This window comes from Sapajus apella, unplaced genomic scaffold, assembly GCF_009761245.1.
Source record: "Sapajus apella isolate SASKATOON/1434 unplaced genomic scaffold, GSC_monkey_1.0 scaffold1, whole genome shotgun sequence".
Taxonomy (NCBI): Eukaryota; Metazoa; Chordata; class Mammalia; order Primates; family Cebidae; genus Sapajus; species Sapajus apella.
The window spans coordinates 56637276-56658493 of record NW_022436941.1 but is presented as its reverse complement, the minus strand read 5'-3'; the positions used below and the strand labels follow the sequence as shown (position 1 = coordinate 56658493).

Here is a 21218-nt window from a genome sequence, read left to right as displayed (position 1 = left end):
TTAAAAACTCTTCTAAGTGGGAAACTGCCAGGTAAAGTTATGATGGTCAAATTACAAAATGGAAAAAGTGAAACTTGATCTCTCCGAAGGAATTGACAGTCATCAGAAAAAAAGAACTAAGTTATAAATGGTTACTGGAAATGGAGGGTCTAAGTAAGCTAAACCTGAAATAATTTTACAAAGGTGTATATTTATAAGCGAGTTGTGGACTTCATTCAGCTAGACCTGGGCGATATGTATAGGTGCTCTTCTCTTATGCTTCCAAAATGGGGGACTATAATCCAGCTTCAAACTAATTTGGTTTTGTATAATACTAGGTCAGAGAACTGTGCAATGCTTGGTTACTTCCATCAGGCAGAATTCTAATGTGAGAGTGTGTGTATGTGTGTGCAGGGGAGGGGATGTGTCTGTGGAGTAATTATGTATCTGCCTGCCTACCTACCTACCTGCCTGTTGTTATCTGTATTTTTCTGTGTTGTGTAGATGCTGCTCTCCTTAACTCAAAGCATTGTTTATTGTCTTCATAAGACAATGAAGTTTACTCAGCTCTAACTGCTTACCTATACTAATATTATTTATTTTCTATGAGAAACTTTATCCTCTAACATTTTGAGCTTTGGCAAGGGAAAATCCTAAAGCAGATGTTCAATTAATGAGTTTCAAGGCAGGTGTATACCTTAATAAGGAAAAGGGCATATGTGCCTGGAGAACCAACCTTTTTATGTATCAAGGCACAATTTTCCAGACTGGAAAATCCTTGGTACATGTGTGAACTTGCATAAATCTATTCACAAGAATAGAATCCACCTTTATATATACTGTATATCCAAGTAAGCAAAAATACCACCCATGCTACCCTAAACCTAGGCATTCAATAATTTTTTGCTACACTCAGCGAGTCATATAAATCTTGACTTTTTTTTTTTGCTACTATGAAACAAAACATGCTACTCAGGACACACTTATGTTATACTTGCTCAAATGGATCTTAATAGCAACTTGCGGTGCTGTTGCTAGAGGGCAACTGTAGTTAGCAGTTAAAAAAATCTGAAAGAACTTTTCAGCTCATAAAAGTTTTATGAGCTGAAAAATGCTATGGGGTGTGTTTAACAGTGGTTCAGGGGATGCTAGAAACTTGACTCCTGTCTATTTCAGGAGTAATTTGCACACCTGCATTTTGAAAAATTATTGAAAGGCTTTCTTTGTGAACATGCATGAAGGCCTAGAATTTGAAGGTGTAGGAAGAGTTTCTTCAACTCTAGATTTTTTTTTTTTTTTAAAGAGCACTTCTCTAAAACATCTGAAATGTTACAAGGTAGTGGAACAGAACTGTGAATGTTTTTAAAAACTGACATACTGGTATTTTTAAATCAAAGAATAATTTAGAAATGTGTGGATATTCAATATCAAAGTTATTATAAAAATGCTCATAGTTATAACTCTAAAATAGGCAGCTTATTACCTTTTTTCTTTTTTTCTCATGAAAACGGAATTTTTTTTTTATTAGGATGCTCACAGAAGCTTATTAGCTTTTCTAACAAACAAATTCATATATGCTATTTATTATGTGTTGGGCCTATTTAATATTGCCTTGTTAGGTGTTTTTTTCCTACTGGTTTTATATTTACCCAAATGTAAGTGAAAGTCAGGTGCAAAGCATATTAAATTAAATGATAGAAAGATTAGGATATTGGTAAAATTATTAATGTAATGCTATTAAAGATTAATTAGCTTTTGAGAAATCTACAAAAAGCTAAAAGCTTATTTTCTAAATATGGTGTTATGGAGAGGAAAAAGAACAAGGAACATGGGCTCTGAGAGCAGGAGACAGCTGGGCAGATACAATGGTTACATCATTGATTGCAGAGTCATCGCTTTTCAAAAGGTAATGTTTATTTAAGATAGTCTCATATAATTTTTAAAAATCGCATATTTTCCATTTTTATAGAATTTTATAAAACTTTTTCATTATATAAAAAAATTACTTTCTGATTTGTTATTATAAGATCCGGGTCCTTTCTTCAAACAAAATCTTATTGAGAGCTCCTGTATCTTGAACAGACAAAAGAGTAGCTGGATTGGTTGAAGTGGGAGGGGAGAGATCTGGAGCCTCACTCCCTTGGGACCTCCTCCTCGTATCCTGTGGTTGTTTCTAAAATAACATGTACCTCAGAACACAGCTAGAAAAAGAATGATATGTAGACAATTAAAAATAAAGCAAAAACAGATACTCATTCCTGAGAGAATTAAGTTCTTAAAAGTAAAAATGTTTTAAAAATTAGTCTGATTATCTATATCTCTATCTCGGTATAATTATACACATTTAACATTTACTTTTGAATCGCTATATGAATGGTGCTGAATAAAACAAATTAACAAATATTGTTTCAATCTTATTGATGCCTATGTGTCATTAAGATAATATATAATGTTATTTCAGAGTCTCACTTGTATGTGCAAAACTAAGTCATCATCGAGCTCACACTTCAGGCTTAATGCTTTCAGGCCACTTTTTCTACGTATTATCATGTCTAAACCTCAAAGATAATTTGTGAGACAATCAGGGAAAGCAGATAGGCAAATGAAGGCACACTGAGTCTGACATTCTTGGCATTGGGTCTAGCAGCTCTGGCCCCTTTGGAGCATTTTTACTATGAAGTGAGTGTCTTCCCTGATGACCTTTGAGAAAACAATGACCCCCTGCCCAGTGGCTTAAGCACTGCCCTGTCTGTCAATTCCTGAAAGAGCAAACTCTGGAGAGACTGATTTCTCATTGGCATTCTAGTGGTTTGTTCACAGTGCGTAATTTAGATTTGAGTGCTGCTAATATGGGGCACTATGTATGCTATTCAGATACCTGACAGCAAGGAAAGAGCATGCTGAAATTGGTAATATGTTATTCTGCAGTTCTGAGCAGGCTCTTCCCTGTAGAACTTCGGAGCACATTTCTGAAAGTGGATGGAGGCGGGTGCCTCCACACTTCTGTGGTTCCTTTTGCTGAGCTCCAGTTGTGGCTCTCTGCCAGAGAAGCACAGTTTTCTGCAGAGAGTTAGAATAGCTTACCTTGCCTCTCATGGACTGTCCCAAGTCTAGAAAAGAACTGAGTTCCAGGCCGGGCACAGTGGCTCACGCCTGTAATCCCAGCACTGTGGGAGGCCGAGGCGGGTGGATCACGAGGTCAAGAGATCGAGACCATCCTGGTCAACATGGTGAAACCCCGTGTCTACTAAAAATACAAAAATTAGCTGGGCATGGTGGTGCACGCCTGAAGTCCCAGCTACTCGGGAGGCTGAGGTGGGAGAATTGCTTGAACCCAGGTGGCAGAGGTTGTGGTGAGCCGAGATTGTGCCATTGCACCCCAGCCTGGGTAACAAGAGCGAAACTCCGTCTCAAAAAACAAAAAAATAATTAAAGAATTGAGTTCCTCTTCTATTAGTCAAATAAAAGGAAGAGAATGTTTGTCTTCCTTTCCTCTCTATAGTATTAAGAAAATAAACTATTTTAATGTTTCTAAATTATTAATGCGCTTAATACCATACTATAGACCAAAGATTACCTTTTTAAAAGTCCTTTGAGGTGAAATATTTTGTATATGTTACACATACATGCACATATAAACACACACACACATAGAATCTTAATATTTTAACACTTCTTTGAGTAGTTTTACTAACCCACTAACCTTGAGGAAAAAGTTAAGAAACTGAAAGTTTGAGGCTTAACATTAAAAGGTGTTACTGTGATAACCAAAAGGAACTATATTATCTTCTTCCTAAAATGAACCAAGGCCTATTCTGAAAATGGCACTTGCAATTATAATTTGCCATTATCAAAGCTACCACTGAGGTAGAGGCATTATCTAAAACAAATAGTGCTTAGTCTTTATTGGCAGTGACCTCAAGAGAGATGCACTGCCTTATAGCAGAGCGTGGTCCATCAAGAATTACCTTCAGTTAAAGCTATAGTATGTCGAGTCCTTTGATGGATATTAAAGGAGGTCATAAAAGAAACTTGAACTATAGGCTGTGCTCCCAAGGCCTCTAAGTGCATATTGGCCGGCTAACATTAACACAATCAAATACAATTATACAAAAACATGGTTACACACTAGATAGTACTGGTACAACAGACTGTGAATGATAGGTGAGGTCGGAAAAGGAAGGAATCAGTAAAGACAGGAAGTTACAGAATATTTCATGAGAAGGAGGAGACTTATGCCAGTCTCTGCCAGAGGGATAGATTACAATCCAATTACAAGAAGCCAGTTATTAGGCAATTGCTTCCCAACGTGAGCTTACCGGTGGGGTTAAGGAGCCCCAAATATAAACAGCTGTTTTTCTAAATAGCACTTCGAAACAGCTTCTGAAGCAGGCCATGTCATCCCAGCGTTATTTGACATGGTTTGCTTCAGAAGTTGAGTACGTTCCTAGGCCTCATGCACAAACTAGTACAGTTCATGGAAACCAGAGATATTCTGCCAACTTCTTGAGGAAGGAGTGAGTGTTCTCACACTTCTGAGCTTCAGTGATTCATACATTTTGATATGACAGCGTATTCTGTGGGTTAAGTATATTTACCTTTTCAAAATATATTACGATGAAGTATCATGGTTCAGAATTACACTTACAAAGTTAAATGGCATTAAACTACTTTGTAAAAGGTACCTACACTCTCTAAAAGGTGATTTAAAGATTTATGACATCTTAATTCAAGTGAATACTGAATCAGTAGGATTATAGAGCAGGTGCTCTAAGTTAGGGAATCTGGAGTCAGTCTCTTCTTAGCTTATATGCAATGTGGACTCAGGACTTTCTCAATTTCCCTGTCAGAATTTTTAACATATTAAAATGGCTATTACTATATGGAATGATATTTCCTAAACTTTGACACATACTCTTTCTCCAAATCACAGGGGTTATGAAACAAAGATACACACATACATGTGCATACATGCACACACACACACGTATATATATATATATACACACACACACACGCACATATACAGGTAATATACAGATACATTTTTTCTAATTTATTCAACTGTCAAATAATGACAATATACTAACTACATTAGAACTGGATTTTTTTTGAAGTACATTCTAGTTGATATTCTGAAGGAACATGAAGATGTAGTTAGTTTGCTTCGTAGCATACATGGAAGAGGCGGTTAATGTAGTAGAAAGAGCCTTGGGAAAGAGAACTGGGCTCACCGTCAACATTGTTGCAGGCAGTACTCTGTATCCACGATTCTGCATCCTCTGATTTGACCAAACATGGATAGAGAATATTTGGAAAAAAAAAAACAAAAACACACCACAATAAAAAAGAACAATGCAACGATAAAAAAATACAAATAAAAACCAACACTATAATAACTATACGGCATTTACATTGTGTTAGGTATTATAAATAATTTAGAGACGATTTAGAGTATATATATATGAACCTGTGTGTAGGATTCCTGCAAATACTATGTCATTCTATAGAAAGGACTTGAGAACCATGGATTTTGGTGTTCAAGTCCTTTCTATAGAATGGCATAGATAACTGTATTTACAGTCTGTTTGGTCTTGTAGAGATTACTTAACCTCTGCAGGCCTCAGTTGTTACATAATTGAAAATGTATAATAATATTACAATCTACCACATTGCTTTAAGAAGGGGATCTCTGAGTGATTGCCACATGCAAGTTGCTGTGACAGGCACTTCACACATTTAATATTCCTTGAGTGACTAGAAAGCACCAAGCACAATGCCTGGTACATAGTAACAACTTAGTACAAATTAATCCCCTGTGGGTTTTAAAAATTGTTTCATTTCAGACTTCTAAATATGGGAAAATATAAACTGTTTTGTACTAAATAGGTAAAAACCAAATGATCTTAAAATTCAAGATCGTTTATGTCACAAGGAGCCAAGTATTATTATGTTTTAGTATCTCCTTGACTGAAATACCTTCTTAAAATTTGAATCTTACATAGGTTGTGTTTTTTAGGATGGTGCCATTTTGGAAGCAAATCAGAAGCAGCTGTAGCCCTTAATTAAAATGTAAATATAGTATTGGGTCTGTAGGATCTCAGAGTAGAATTTATTAGCTTTTTGATTTTTCTCATGTGTGAAAGTTGGGCTTATGATTTTGATAGCTACCAATTTGATTTTTTTCTCATAAAAATCATTTTATGAATTCTCGATAAATTTCCCCAGGTATTGGGCCTAGCTTCCTGCCTATTTACAGAATGGATTGGGCATTCCCGGCTGTCTTTTTGTTGTTGTCAAGGAAACCCCCAGTTCTCTACACAGGGATTACATTCTTCTTTCTTAATAGCTCTTAGATCGTTCATTTGTGCAATGAATAAAAAATGTATTCACAGGTCCAGACAGTGTTCAGAACTTTTTTGGTGGATGAGGGACATAGCTAAGGGGAGAAAAGTGCCTGGTGAGAAGAGCAATAGGGATAAAAGAAAAGGGAAAGAAATGCCCACTGAGGTTCCATTTTAATTAGGTAAAGCTGAAAATTACATGCTTTAAAAAAGACATTGCCTAGTTTTGTCAGTTTAGAAAATGTATAACATTACTTTTCACTGGGGCCAGTGTTGTCATGTACAAAAATGTTGGTTATTAAGTGGCTTTGTTAAGAGAATAGTTCCAAGAATGGGGCCCAGGTTGGTGGGGGCGGGATGGACAAGGGAGTGATGATGTCTTTTAGTTAAAAACTGTTGTATATTTTTTCATTTCTACTGAAGTAGTTTGAATTTTTTTTACAACCTAATTGAGTTGATATAAAATATAAAAATATTCCTCATCTTGGGGCATCCTGAGGACGTCTGAGAACTCATTTGATTGCAATAAGTATGGTGTTCCTTAAGAGAGTGCCAGTATTTAGACTTTTTGAGTGTGAATCAGGAGGGAAACAGACATCTATTGACAAGAAAATTGAAATAATTTAGTGATTTGATCTTTTGAAGGAAAATAAATTTTGGATGATTGGGTAGTGTATACAGATTTTGGTTCTCCATAAATAATATAAGTTTTAAAAGGAGATTTTAAACTAGAAAGAAGGAATCTCTGGAGTGAGAGGAAAAGTTCAGTTGTATTTCAGTATCAGTGTCTCTGAAAAGATATACGGTGTCACCGTGTTGTACCAGACATGCTTACACACGTGTACAACCAGTACACTGAAAGCACCACGACTGGCTTTCAGTGACTTCATCTTTTCACCTTGTAGCCCAGTCTCCCTGGTGTCTCACAAGGGTAGTTTAATTACTTTGGCCATGTGCTTCATATAGTAAGTTTCTGGAGGTTTTGTTGTTTCTAAGATGAGAAAGGGAAAAGATAGTGTATATTTCTGGAGAGTACAATGGAATATAGTATAATCATCATTTTCACTATGCCGAAAACTTATCTTCCTCTGCTTTATGAAGGAGCCCATCTGCTATCTGCAGACAGAACATTCTCTTCGTATTTTCTCACACTCACCCCCAGAACATGTTTTAGAGGTTTGTTGAAATAAAGTCGTTCAATCAGGCTACTAGCTGTTTGCTGGGGAAAAGAAAATAATATAAGTCATAATACTATAATTGTAATTTACAATACATCTTATAAAAGAAATAAATTCAATTTATAGCTTAGTTGGGCGGCAACTTGAAATAAATAGTAAACAAGAGAGTACATATCAAAATTAATTGCTTGCTTCATTAAAAAAATTGAGGCAAATATGAAATAGGAAGTATCTTTAGCATGCGAAGTCTCGGAACTGATCTCAGAAGAAACTCTAGGCACGTGTTCCCTCATCGAGCATCCACCCAGTTTACCTGGGAAGTTGTAGAGTCTCCCCAAGCCAGGCACCTGCTGGCTGAACACTCATGGTGCCACTATATACCTTGGTTTGAGGGGCATCAGGAAATAGTCCAGGGTTTAAATACTGCCCACACCATTTCTTAACCCTAGTTATATGTCAGAATTATCAGGTGCCCTCCAAATAAAAATACCCACATTTCCATTCCCTCCAGACAACTTGAAATTGAATTTCTAGTGGTAGGGCTCAGGTATTTGCATTTATTTAAAAATAAGCTTTATTTATTTCTTATTAGGCATCTTTATTTTTAAGTGTCTCTCCTGTGTTTTGCTGCAACAGTGAGTGTTGAACACTACTAATGACTAAAGGCTTTCTGATCTTTAGAAGACCTGCTGAAATGCAGAACCCTGGGGAGGGCTGCTTCAAGTCTCTGTTGGTTTAAGCTGTACTCTATGAACTTTAAGGGAAAAGAATATGACTAATTCAGTCTTCTCTGAGTGAAATGGTAGTCTTTGATCAGATTTGGGGGAGTACACTTTTTGTCACAAATGTTAAGTAGAACTTGGCATCTGTTAATAAGGAGGAAAATGGAATGAAATATTATCAAAATAGATTTTTTTAAATTTCGGGAATAGTAATTGAATCAAAAGTAATATTGAAGACTGGGAGTAATATTGAAGAGTACTTCTTTAATTACTCAAAACCACATACCTTACACTTTGCTGTACCCATGTTAACTTCTGTCTGCAAACATAGAAATTAAAAGGAAATATGCCTATGGCTTAAGCATTCCTTGGCTGTACTACCAAAGTTAGTTTGTTCAATATCCATTTACATTAGAGAAAAACTGTGATTACTGCCTTGATATAAGCCTACATGGATTTGGAAAAAAAAAAAGATGAACAATGTATTGAGACTGCACATTTAACACATTTAAATTATCTAGATTTTTATAACCACAAAAGTCTTTAGAGTTTGAGTTGCTTGTATGATTCTTTAGTTGTAGGTCAGACTGAGCTGTAATTGCAACCAAAAAACAACATTTTTTTCAGTCTGAGATACAAATCTTTCAAAGGAAGTCTCAATCCAGCAGAATGTAAACTTTATTTGTACCGATAATTATGTCAACATTCTTCCAACTAGATTCCCAAAAGAGGAGCTAAGTGGCTAGAGGGCTAGAGTATGAAGAGCATTATGTGTTTAAAGATTCCCTTCACATTAATTAAGGAATAGAGAATTTAGGTAGGGAAGCGAGATTTAAAAATGAAAATACGAGGACACTTAGAAATGAGAACCTATATCACATAAATCCTGTGACAGATCAAATATATGGCTAGTTTGGGCTCAGGTGTTTTAGAAAAGATACATTGGAGGATGAGGGCTTCAGTGGATCATTCCTAATTGGATGAGTAAAGTTCAAAGGGGGATATATGAAGCATTCCAAGTTGGAAATTGTGGGCTGGAGTGGTGTCTTCTTGCAGAAGTCTGAGGCTGAAATGAGGAAGATATTAAGATAGGAACAGGGAGCTGCTGGGCTCTTAAATATCTTAAAGAATTTAAAGCTTTCTCTCTTTAAATTCTGCAAGTGTTTCTCAAGCACTTCAGGAAGGCCACTGTCTATTGTATTTTTTTAATAAAACAAAATTTTTTTGTTACACATTAAAATAAGATCCATTTTAATAAAGAAATGTGATCCTAATATATCTCTGCTGAGTAGATTGGTATACACTCACATTTAATTAAAAGCTCCTAAACTTAAATTGTAAAATTCCCCAAGGAGAACATGAACTATAACCAGCTGCCTATGCATCTTAGCAACTATGTTTTGTGTCTGGTAACAGTATGACTGGAATACTTGTGCTCTGTCTACAAAACTTTGCTATGAAGTACTTAAAAATACTTGGTGAATAATTTGAGGTCAGCTAGCAATAAAGCTTTGTGTGAAATGTCATTAGAAAAACCTATTAACCATGGTACTGGTATATTCAAGTCAAGCTGTTAAAATACATTCATATAAACATAGAAAAGATTATGCATACACTCTGTAGAGTTCTGTGGTTTGACTCTTGAAATCCAAATAAAAGTTATATTGCCTTTTGAGTAAAATTCTAGAATAGAGCAGTCTTTTATAAGGCCTTGTTCATCTAAGAGCTTGGAATGTCAATTACACCATTGGGCTGCTCTGTTCCTACGAAATATAGCAGATCACCATTTTGGAATGAGATTCCTCCTCTCACAATTGCACAGGTGTCCCCCACTTACTATACACCACAAAGAAACGTTTCTGGTTTGCAATAATTACAGCTGTTGAGATTCTCTAATAATAGGTGTGGGTAGAGGTGGTGACAGGAAAGGGGGATGAAAAGGTAATTTCAGAGGAAGAATAAACAAAGAGGGGCAAATAGGATTTGGTGAGATGCAAGGGGTTAGTGACAGGAATTTGGGTGACAGGGCAGGGAAAAATTTATCTGTATATGGTAATGGTAGATAGGTTTTATACCCCACCTCTCCCTGCTATCAGATGTTAAAAGTATGGGAAGAAATAAGCTATACTGACTTATATAGATCAGCAGAAAATTTTAACTTTAAAGCCCTAGGTAGTTAACATTTCTCTTTCCTTCATACATTAAGACATCCAGCCAGGTGCAGTGGTACACACCTGTAATCCCAGTACTTTGGGAGGCTGAGGCAGGAGGATTGCTTGAACTCAGGAGTTTGAGGCTCCCTGTGATGATATCCCTGCACTCCAGCCTGGGCAACAGATCAAGACCCTGACAAAAAAAAATTAATAAAACCATTTGCAAGTTGTCACAGCTTATTTAAAGAATAATTATAGTTGCTTATTTGTGAGACCATTACTTTCAGAAAAAGGAAACAAAATAATTTCAACTCCCATTTTATTTTATTTTTTGAAATTAAGTAATTCCCATTTAGCAGACAATTCCTTTCTGGGAATCTAATATACAGCATTAAGACTGTAGTTAATAACATTATATTGTATTGGGATTTTGTTAAGTAGATTTCAGTTGCTTTTCTCACAAAAAAGATGGTATATATGTTAATCTGCTTCATTTTTCCATCTCCATATATCTCATAACATCATGTTGTAAGCCTCAAATACACAATAGAATTTATTTTAAAAAAAAGAAAATTTCGGCTGGTCATGGTGGTTCACGCCTATAATCCTAGCACTTTGGGAAAATGAGGTGGATCACGAGTTCAGGAGATTGAGACCATCCTGGCCAATGTGGTGAAAACCCATCTCTACTAAAAATACAAAAATTAGTTGGACATGGTGGTGCAAGCTAATTTTTGTAGTCCCAGCTACTCAGGAGGCTGAGGCAGGAGAATCGCTTGAACCCAGGAGGCAGAGGTTGCAGTGGGCCGAGAACAAGCCACTGCACTCCGGCCTGGTGACAGAGCAAGACTCCATCTCAAAAAAAAAAAAAAAAGAAAAAAAAAGAAAATTTATATTATACTTATTAAATGAGCATATTATTTTATTTATAGGTAGATTTTCCTCTCAATTACTCAATTTATTTTGCTGTGCTGCCGACTTCATGATGAGAAACATAAGATGCAACTGCATAATACATTTTTGTTTTCTATCATTTTGAAGGCAATTCAGGTCAAATACTTGGGAGGCGGGTGGAGAAAGGAATTCTAATCTAAATTTAATGATTGGTACATTTGCAATCAGTACATTCAGAAAATTTCCCATTAAAATAGGGGAAAAGAGTTTAGTAGTGCCAGTTCTTTGACTCACTGGCAAGAACATTTGTTTCAGAGAGAGAGAGGAAGCGGGCAAGGAGAGACTTGAAAAGTACACTTGGGTCTCTCTCAAGTTGACAAGAGAGTGTCTGCCTTTGAGTCCGACACATAAAAGGTACTCGGTGTATTTTGAGAAATCAATTAGCACCTGAAGAGATATTACATTTAGGGTAGCAGGCATGACTGTGGTGGTAATGAAATTAATTTTGTGTGCAAAAACCAATATGAAGCAATGCTATGTTTATGAAGTGTATGCAAAGGTTCTGTCTCTGATATGTTTATATTGCTGTGATTGAAATATTATCATGTTTCAATTTCAAACCTATTATTTAGGTTAGAAAACGGAATTTGCTACATCTAACAGTTGAGTTTTTGGTGAGAAATTCTTATATGATAGTCTAAAATGGCAAGGAAGTCCTTTCAAATTTATGAGCAATTTGAAGTATTAGAGTTCTTGATCTGAGTAGAATATGAACTAAAAGAATATTATACTTTGTTATTGGAGCTAAAATCAGAAACTGTAAAATGACTGACATGGTCTTTAGTGGAATTAAGTAGTCTTAATATGAGTTGATAGCTAAATTGTTGTATATTAATGATTTACAATTAGAGTTCTTCATTTTCTTTCCCGGGGAAAACAAAACAAAACAAAACAAAAAACATTTCAGTGAGTGTCATGATCATCCATCAGTTTCCTGCCATACTGACACGTGACATGTTGGCATAGCTTTGTGTCTTCTCTCTCTGCTTTTCTCCACCCACTTTTTTTTAGAGCCACCAACATCACACTTGACAGACTTCCATCTGTAATTACTCAATAAGAAAATCATGAGATATGTTTATAGCAGTCTTATTTTTTTAAGTGAAAAATTTACTTAGAAACCTAAGTAAATCTGTAATAGCAATGAGTGTTTTTGCCCTATTCTTGGCCTAGTAGTCTATAAATATGCAATATTAATCAGATATTTTCTTATTTATCCTTGTGTTTGGCTGGAGAAACCTAGCTGAATGGCTAGTTTTAACTTCATTATTTACAAAAGGGTACAAAACATGATAGAGGTTCTTTATATGCTTGACATTGGCCCATGTTTCTTATTTAAAATCTTTTTTCTGTATTAAAATGAAAGCTATGTCACCAAACAGACGTAAGAATTTAGTGTACCTATATCTAATATTTCTTAATCATGAATTCTAGTTTTGTTTAACTCTCACAAAGCAAAATAAAAAGGTTGCTTGCATGTAAAATGATAGTATGAGCAGTTTAAGAAAAGCACATTTTCAAACTCCAGTTAAATCTTATGAAGTTGTCCTGAATAGTTTAACTGCATCCGGCTTAATTCAACTATATTCAAATAATTTTAGCAATGAGAGACTCCTGGCTTTGGTGGTTAGATAAAATGATTGAGGTGAATATTTCAAGAGATTCACTTGTATAGAAGGCATTTTAAATGCCTCCTCTCCTGCAGCTTAAACATTTTCTTCACATTCTTTTTTCATAGCACAAAGTTTACCTTCAATGCAAACTGTATTAAGAGGATGTTATCATCTGAATATTTTGTGGTATCTTCCTATTTTAAAATGTATACATCATGGGTACTATATATAAGAGCCAAGTAACAACTTTAGTGACCTAATATTAAAGAAACTTAGTCCTTTTAATTATATATATATATTTAAATGACAAGACATTTAATCATTTCTTTGAACTTGGCAATTAGCAATAATTGCAACAACTGTGTCAGAAATAATGTGAATTCATTTTATGTTTTTATAATACACTAGAGTTGTATATTTGTCTCACTTCTCTTTGTGGTAGAAATAGTTTCTCATTCATTTGAGTACCCATATGCTGTAGCTTAGGTAGTTGAAAAGCTGAATGTATAGAATGGAATGGGATGGATAGATAAGAAATGAACTGTAGTTTGTAAAAGTTCAATAGGAAGGGTGTTTAGTTCAGGTAAGAATAACCCAGTCATACACAGAAGTATTTTAGTGAAATAATTTAGTGAAGATGTGGTTGGATACAAAAGAGAAATTTCTTTCTTGCTCCTATTAGAATAAAATACATAAATGTACATGTCTTCTCATTACATAAAAGTCTTATTGTCTGGTATTTTTAATTTTAAAAAATTCCAGGAGCTTCTGTGGAATTTGTCTTGGTAGTTTCTACACTTCTATATTTGTGTTGATTCATAAAATAAACTAGAATATAAGCAACGCTGATTCCTCGTCAGTAGGGTTTTTTCTTTTCTGATGAAACAGTTAACGCTAGATATTGTGCCTTCTATAGATAGAAGGAAATAGCTTCTTGCAACAGGAATGATTCTGGAGAAAACAGTTGGTTTTTCCCCTTTAGATGATAGAGTGGGAAGCAGAATTGGCTCTGTCATAATGATTTCTCCTGAACGTTTTCAGGTTCGGCCTATGCATGTGTGTTATGAATTGGGGCTAGTTTGAAAACTAATTCTGCATTATTATTCCTATGGGCAAGATGGTGAACAGTGTGTAATTTTTTGTCTTCTTTATGGGTCAGTACATACACAGACACCTTTTCATACTGCCTTGTCACTAAATGTAAGGCAGCTGCAGGGGCAGGACCCTGTCCTAAGACAGTTGAATGCCTCTATCATAAGGTCTCAGAGTTTCTTCTTTCCTAGTGCCCAAGACAAGGAGCTTTGCTGGTGTATTTTTGATAGCAGAAAAGTCCATTGTGTTTAGTGGTTGCTACCATTTGGCAATTTCCAGTCTAGGAAATATTCTGATGATATGTGCTTTTCTAAGAATGCTAGTTAGAATATTTAGATAGGACTCCTGAACTTTCTTCAGAGAAAATGTTAATAACAAGAACTAAAATTGACCTAACGGGTCACATCTCAGGAAGGATAAAGGTCTACAGGTGTGGCAGGTTCTTTCTTTCTTGTCCTTTCAGTGAGCTGTTTCCCACAGAGCCCTCCTCTCCAGTGCTTCCTACTCTTGTGTACGGATTGTGGTTAAGCTCTTGTCTCAGTGCTGCAGTGGGTAGAGGATGCCATTGCAATGTGAAAGGGCCATAAATAAGCTCTCTTGTTTTTCTATAAGACAATCTGCTGTAGAACATATTATGAAGGGGCCAGAAGGAATCTCTTCTCATTTTCTTATTGAATAGAGAGTGTATAAATGTTCCCTTATAAAAAGGACAGTAATCAATTACTTTTCCTATGTAGATCATATATAAAAATAGATCTATAGAAAAAGTAATTAATTCTATATAATATGGTTTTAATTTTTAAATGGTTTTATATGAAATAGTCTTAATTTTACTTTTTGCAGTTCACACAAAGATAAATTCCTGCATTTCAAGATTACAATGTGTATGTGATTCCTTCTTCATTTTAAGGGCGATGTTGTTTTCTCAAATGTGTTGACGAGTCTTTATTACCTGTTTTAATAACGTTAAATTGAATACATTTCCCTGATTGTTAATATAAAAACAGCAAATTTGAAGACTGAGAACCATATAAAAGGGTGATTGCACTTATTATGAAAAGATTTGAATCCCTCTTTGTGTGTTTGAGTGTGACCAGCCTTGCTTTCAATTTCTTCTGTCATACACTGCCAAATTTTCTATTTAAGTATTGTGAAAACTCTGTTTTTTTCAGGTCGAATGAGTGATTTGAGTGTAATTGGTCATCCAATAGATTCAGAATCTAAAGAAGAGGAACCTTGTAGTGAAGAAACAGATCCAGAGCATGATCTAATGGCTGAAATTATACCTGAATTACCCGATCTAATTGAAATAGAGCTATACCACAGTGAAGAAGATGAAGAAGAGTGTGCAAATGCTACCGATGTGACAACCACCCCATCTGTGCAGTACATAAATGGGAAGCATCTAGTTACCACTGTGCCCAAGGACCCAGAAGCTGCAGAAGCTAGACGTGGCCAGTTTGAAAGTGTTGCACCTTCTCAGAATTTCTCAGACAGCTCTGAAAGTGATACTCATCTGTTTGTAATAGCTGAAACGGAATTGTCCACTGCTGTGCACCCTAATGAATCTGCAGAAACAACTGAATCTTTTGAAATTACATGGAAGCCTGAGACTTACCCTGAAACATCAGAACATTTTTCAGGTGGCGAGCCTGATGTTTTCCCCACAGTCTCATTCCATGAGGAATTTGAAAGTGAAACAGCCATAGAGGGGGCAGAATCAGACACAGAGAGAGATACTGAAGTTGGTCATCAGGCACATGAACATATCGAACCTGTATCTCTGTTTCCTGAAGAGTCTTCAGGAGAGATTGCCATTGACCAAGAATCTCAGAAAATCGTCTTTGCCAGGCCTAAGGAAGTAACATCTGGTGAAGAGGTAGAAAAAACTACTTCTATCACATACACTCCCACTATCGTTCCTAGCTCTGCATCAGTATATGTTTCAGAGGAAGAAGCGGTTACCCTAATAGGAAATCCTTGGCCAGATGACCTGTTATCTACCAAGGAAAGCTGGGTAGAAGCAACGCCTAGACAAGTCATAGAGCTCTCAGGGAGTTCTTCAATTCCACTTCCAGAAGGCTCCGGAGAAGCAGAAGAATATGAAGATACAATGTCCACCATGGTAACTAATTTATCACAGAGAAATACTACTGGTACACTCATTACTTTAAACACTAGCAGGATAATCACAGAAAGCTTTTTTGAGGTTCCTGCAACCACCATTTATTCAGTTTCTGAACAACCATTTGCAGAAGTGGTGCCTACCAAGTTTGTAAGTGAAACAGATACTTCTGAGTGGATTTCCAGTACCTCTGCTGAAGAAAAGACAAGGAAGGAGGAGGAGGGAACTACAGGTACAGCTTCTACAATTGAGGTATATTCACCAACACGGAGATTGGATCAAATAATTTTACCCTCTGAATTAGAAAGTTCAAATGTAGATACATCTAGTGATTCAGGTGCCAGGGAAAGTTTTATGTCCTTTACAACACCAGCACAGTCTGAAAGGGAAATGACAGATTCTACTCTTGTCTTTACAGAAACAAATACATTAGAAAATTTGGGGGCACAAACCACTGAGTACAGCCGAATCCATCAACCTGGGGTTCAGGAAGGTCTGGCTACTCTCCCAGGTAGTCCTGCCTCTCTCTTTATGGAGCAGGGCTCTGGAGAAGCTGCTGTTCACCCAGAAACCACCACTGTTTCTTCATTTTCATTAAATTTAGAGTATGAAATTCAAGCCAAAAAGGAAGCAGCTGGTACTTTGTCTCCACCTGTGGGAACTACATTCTCCACTGAGCCAACAGGACTGGTTTTGAGTACAGTAATGGACAGAGAAGGTGCTGAAAATATAAGCCAAACACCCAGGGAAATGTTGATTTCAGAGAGGTTAGGAGAACCTAATCATGGAACAGAAATAAGGGGCTTTTCCACTGGTTTTCCTTTGGAGGAAGATTTCAGTGGTGACTTTAGAGAATACTCAACAGTGCCTCATCCCATAGCAAAAGAAGAAACAGTAATGACAGAAGGCTCTGGAGATGCAGCATTTAGGGATATCAAGATTTCACCATCTACAATACCTACTTCAGTTCATATCAATCACATACCTGACTCAGAAGGACCCGGTAGCACCATGGTCAGCCCTTCAGCCTTCCCTTGGGAAGAGTTTACATCCTCAGCTGAGGGCTCAGGGGAGCAACTGGTCACAGTCAGCCGCTCTGTTGATCCAGTGCTTCCCAGTGCTGTGGGAAATTTTTCTGGTACAGCTTCCTCCATTATTGATGAAGGTTTGGGAGAAGTGGGTGCTGTCAATGAAACTGATAGAAGATCCACCATTTTACCAACAGCAGAAGTGGAGGGTACTAAAACACCAGTAGAAAAGGAGGAAGTAAAGGTCAGTGCCACAATTTCAACAAACTTTCCCCAAACTATGGAGCCAGCCAAATTATGGTCATGGCAAGAAGTCAACCCTGTAAGACAAGAAATTGAAAATGAAACAGCATCAGAGGAACAAATTCAAGAAGAAACGTCTTTTGAATCCCCACAACACTCTCCTGCACCAGAACAAACAGTCTTTGATTCACAAACATTTACTGAAACGGAACTCAAAACCACAGATTATTCTGTATTAACAACAAAGAAAACTTACAGTGCTGATAAAGAAATGGAGGAGGAAGACATTTCCTTAGCTAATGTGTCTACCACAGATCCAGATGCAAAGGGCTTGGAATCTTATACAACTCTTCCTGAAGCTACTGAAAAGTCACGTTTTTTCTTAGCTACTGCCTTAGTGACTGAATCTGTACCAGCTGAACATGTAGTCACAGATTCACCAATTAAAGAGGAAGAAAGTATAAAACTTTTTCCCAAAGGTATGACACCAACAATTCAAGAGTCAGATTCTGAGCTCTTATTCTCTGGACTGGGAACAGGTGAAGAAGTTTTACCTACTCTACAAACAGAGTCAGTGAATTTTACTGAAATGGAACAAATCAATAACACATTATATCTGCACTCTCCTCAAGTGGAAAGTTTACAAACAAGTACCTCAAGTGACAAAACTGAAGACTCTAACAGAATGGAAAATGTGGCAAGTGAAGTCGGACCACTCGAGTCCCAAACAGACATCTCTGAAGGTAGTGAGTCAGCAGCCAGCACAACCTTAATAGAAATTTTAAGTGACTCTAGAGCAGAAGGACCCACGGTGACACCTCTCCCTTTCTCCATGGACATCGAACATCCTCAAAATCAGACTCTCAGATGGGCAGAAGAAATCCAGACTAGTAGACCACAAACCGTAACTGAACAAGACTCTAACAAGAGTTCTTCAACAGCAGAAACTAATGAAACAACAACCTTGTCCACTGATTTTCTGGCTAGAGCTTATGGTTTTGAAATGGCCAAAGAATTTGTTACGTCAGCACCAAAACCGTCTGACTTGTTTCATGAACATTCTGGAGAAGGATCTGGAGAAGTGGATATTGTTGATTCAGTTCATATTTCTGCAACTACTCAGGCAACCAGGCAAGAAAGCAGCACCACATTTGCTTCTGATGGGTCCCTGCAAAAGCATCCTGAGATGCCAAGTGCTAAAGCTGTTACTGATGATGAATTCCCAACAGTTTCAGTGATGCTGCCTCTTCATTCAGAGCAGAACAAAAGCTCTCCTGTTCCAACTAGTGCATCGTCAAATACAGTGTCATATGAGAGGTCCACAAACGGTGTTGGAGATAGTTTCCAAGACCACTTCAGGGAATTGGAGGATTCCACCTTAAAACCTAGCAGAATAAAACCCACTGAAAATATTATTATAGACCTGGACAAAGAGGACAAGGATTTAATACTGACAATTACAGAGAGTACCATCCTTGAAATTCTACCTGAGCTGACATCAGATAAAAATACTATCATAGATATTGATCATACCAAACCTGTATATGAAGACATTCTTGGAATGCAAACAGACCTAGATCCAGAGGTACCATCCGAACCACATGACAGTAATGATGGAAGTAATGATGACAGCACTCAAGTTCAAGAGACGTATGAGGCAGCTGCCAACCTTTCTTTAACTGAGGAAACATTTGAGGGCTCTGGTGATGTTCTTCTGGCTAGCTACACTCAGGCAACATACAATGAATCCGTGACTTATGAAGACAGAAGACAATTAGATCATATGGGCTTTAACTTCACAACTGGGACCGCTGCTCCTAGCACAGAAACAGAATTAGACATTTTACTTCCCACACCAACATCCCTGCCAATTCCTAGTGAGTCTGTCACAGTGATTCCAGAGATTGAAGAAATAAAAGCTGAAGCAAAAGTGCTGGATGACATGTTTGAATCAAGCACTTTGTCTGATGGTCAAGCTATTGCCGACCAAAGTGAAATAATATCAACACTGGGCCAATTTGAAAGGACCCAGGAGGAGTATGAAGAAAAGAAAGATGTGGGTCCGTCTTTTCAGCCCGAATTCTCTTCAGGAGCCGAGGAGGCATTGGTAGATCATACTCCCTATGTAAATATTGCTACTACCCATCTTTTGGATCAGAGTTTAACAGAGGTTCCTAATGTGATGGGAGGATCCAATCGCTCATATTACACTGACACATCAGCAGTTTCAACACTTGCAAAGCTGTCTTCTCAGACACCATCATCTCCACTCACTGTCGACTCAGGTAGTGAAGCCTCTGGACACACAGAGGTCCCCCAGCCCAGTGCTCTGCCAGGAATAGATGTCATCTCATCTGTAACGTCTCCAGAGAATTCTTTTAAGGAAATTCATGTAAATATGGAAGCGACTTTCAAACCATCAAGTGAGGCATACCTTCACATAACTGAGCCTCCATCGTTATCTCCTGACACAAAATTAGAACCTTCAGAAGATGATGGTAAGCCTAAATTATTAGAAGAAATGGAAGCTTCTCCCACAGAATTTACTGATGCGGAAGGAACTGAGAATCTCCAAGATTTCCAAAACAAAATCGATGGTCAAGTTTCTGGACAAGCAATCCAGATGTTTTCCAGTATTAAAACACCGGAGGCTGAAACTATTACAATTGCCAATGAAATTAAATTAGAAGGTGCTACACAGTGGCCACATTCTACTTCTGCTTCTGCTACTTATGGGGTCGATGCAGGTGTGGTGCCTTGGCCAAGCCCACAGACTTCTGAGAGAACCACCATTTCTTCTTCTCCAGAAACAAACCCTGAAACTCAAGCAGCTTTAATCAGAGAGCAGGATTCCACAATAGCAGCGCCAGAACAGCAAGTGGCAGCGAGAATTCTTGATTCCAATAATCAGGCAACAGTAAGCACTGTGGAATTTAATACTGAGCTTGCAACACCACCATTTTCCCTTCTGGAAACTTCTAATGACACAGATTTCCTGATTGGCATTAAAGAAGAGTCAGTGGAAGGCACGGCAATCTATTTACCAGGTAAGACCACAACGTTGATAAATCTGTTTCCAAACCTGGAAACAGTCTCTTGGTCCTAACATTTCTATGTATATACTTTTTATTGTGATGTTAAATCAGTGGGGAGTTTTATATTTTTCACATAACAGCAGGCCAGCCCACAGGATTGAGTTCATAGTGAGATGAAATGACAGTAAGTATAGATTAGTTCTGGACTTTGCAAGTATACTTTAGATTTTTTCTGGGTTTTAGAAATAATATACAATTACAACATGGAAAAGATGAAATTGTTAATGTTATAAAAATTCAATTTGTTTTACTTACAACTAGAGTATTGCTTTGTCATATGTCTCACAGTTATACATTGTAGTTTTAAAAGTAGAAAGAAGAGCCCTGTTTTTAAAAATCCTCCCACTGATGGATGCTGTTGGTACAATACCAAATTCTTTCAGGCCTTTAACATTTGAGACTAGTGAATAGTTTTAATAAATATTTCAGAGTTTGCGCAGTATCAGTATCAGTTCATACTTGTATACAATGTCCCTGTTTAAGACATCTACATAATGCTTCAAACACAGTGCCTAGCGGTAGTGAGTATTCATTTATTATATAAACATACTGCCTGTTGAGAGTTTTCTGTTTATTTACTGAATGTATGGAAAGCATGAATTTGATACTGTTTCATATAAACCATGTCTTCTGATTGTCACAAAAAAACTGTAAAAGTCCTGTGTGAAAGGGTAAGGTGTGAAGATTCAGAG

At 37.0% G+C, this 21218-nt stretch overlaps 1 protein-coding gene across 4 annotated transcripts in view; it reads left to right on the top strand.

The window, feature by feature from the left end:
• VCAN (versican) overlaps positions 1-21218 on the top strand; it is a 112131-nt gene that overhangs the window by 52224 nt on the left and 38689 nt on the right. For 2 of the 4 annotated variants that reach the window (XM_032276703.1, XM_032276692.1), the window contains one exon: positions 15208-20478. The exons of the other annotated variants lie outside the window; for them this stretch is intronic. In XM_032276703.1, coding sequence (XP_032132594.1) covers positions 15208-20478 — 5271 coding nt within the window. The remainder of the gene's footprint in view (positions 1-15207; positions 20479-21218) is intronic. 4 annotated transcript variants of the gene reach the window in all.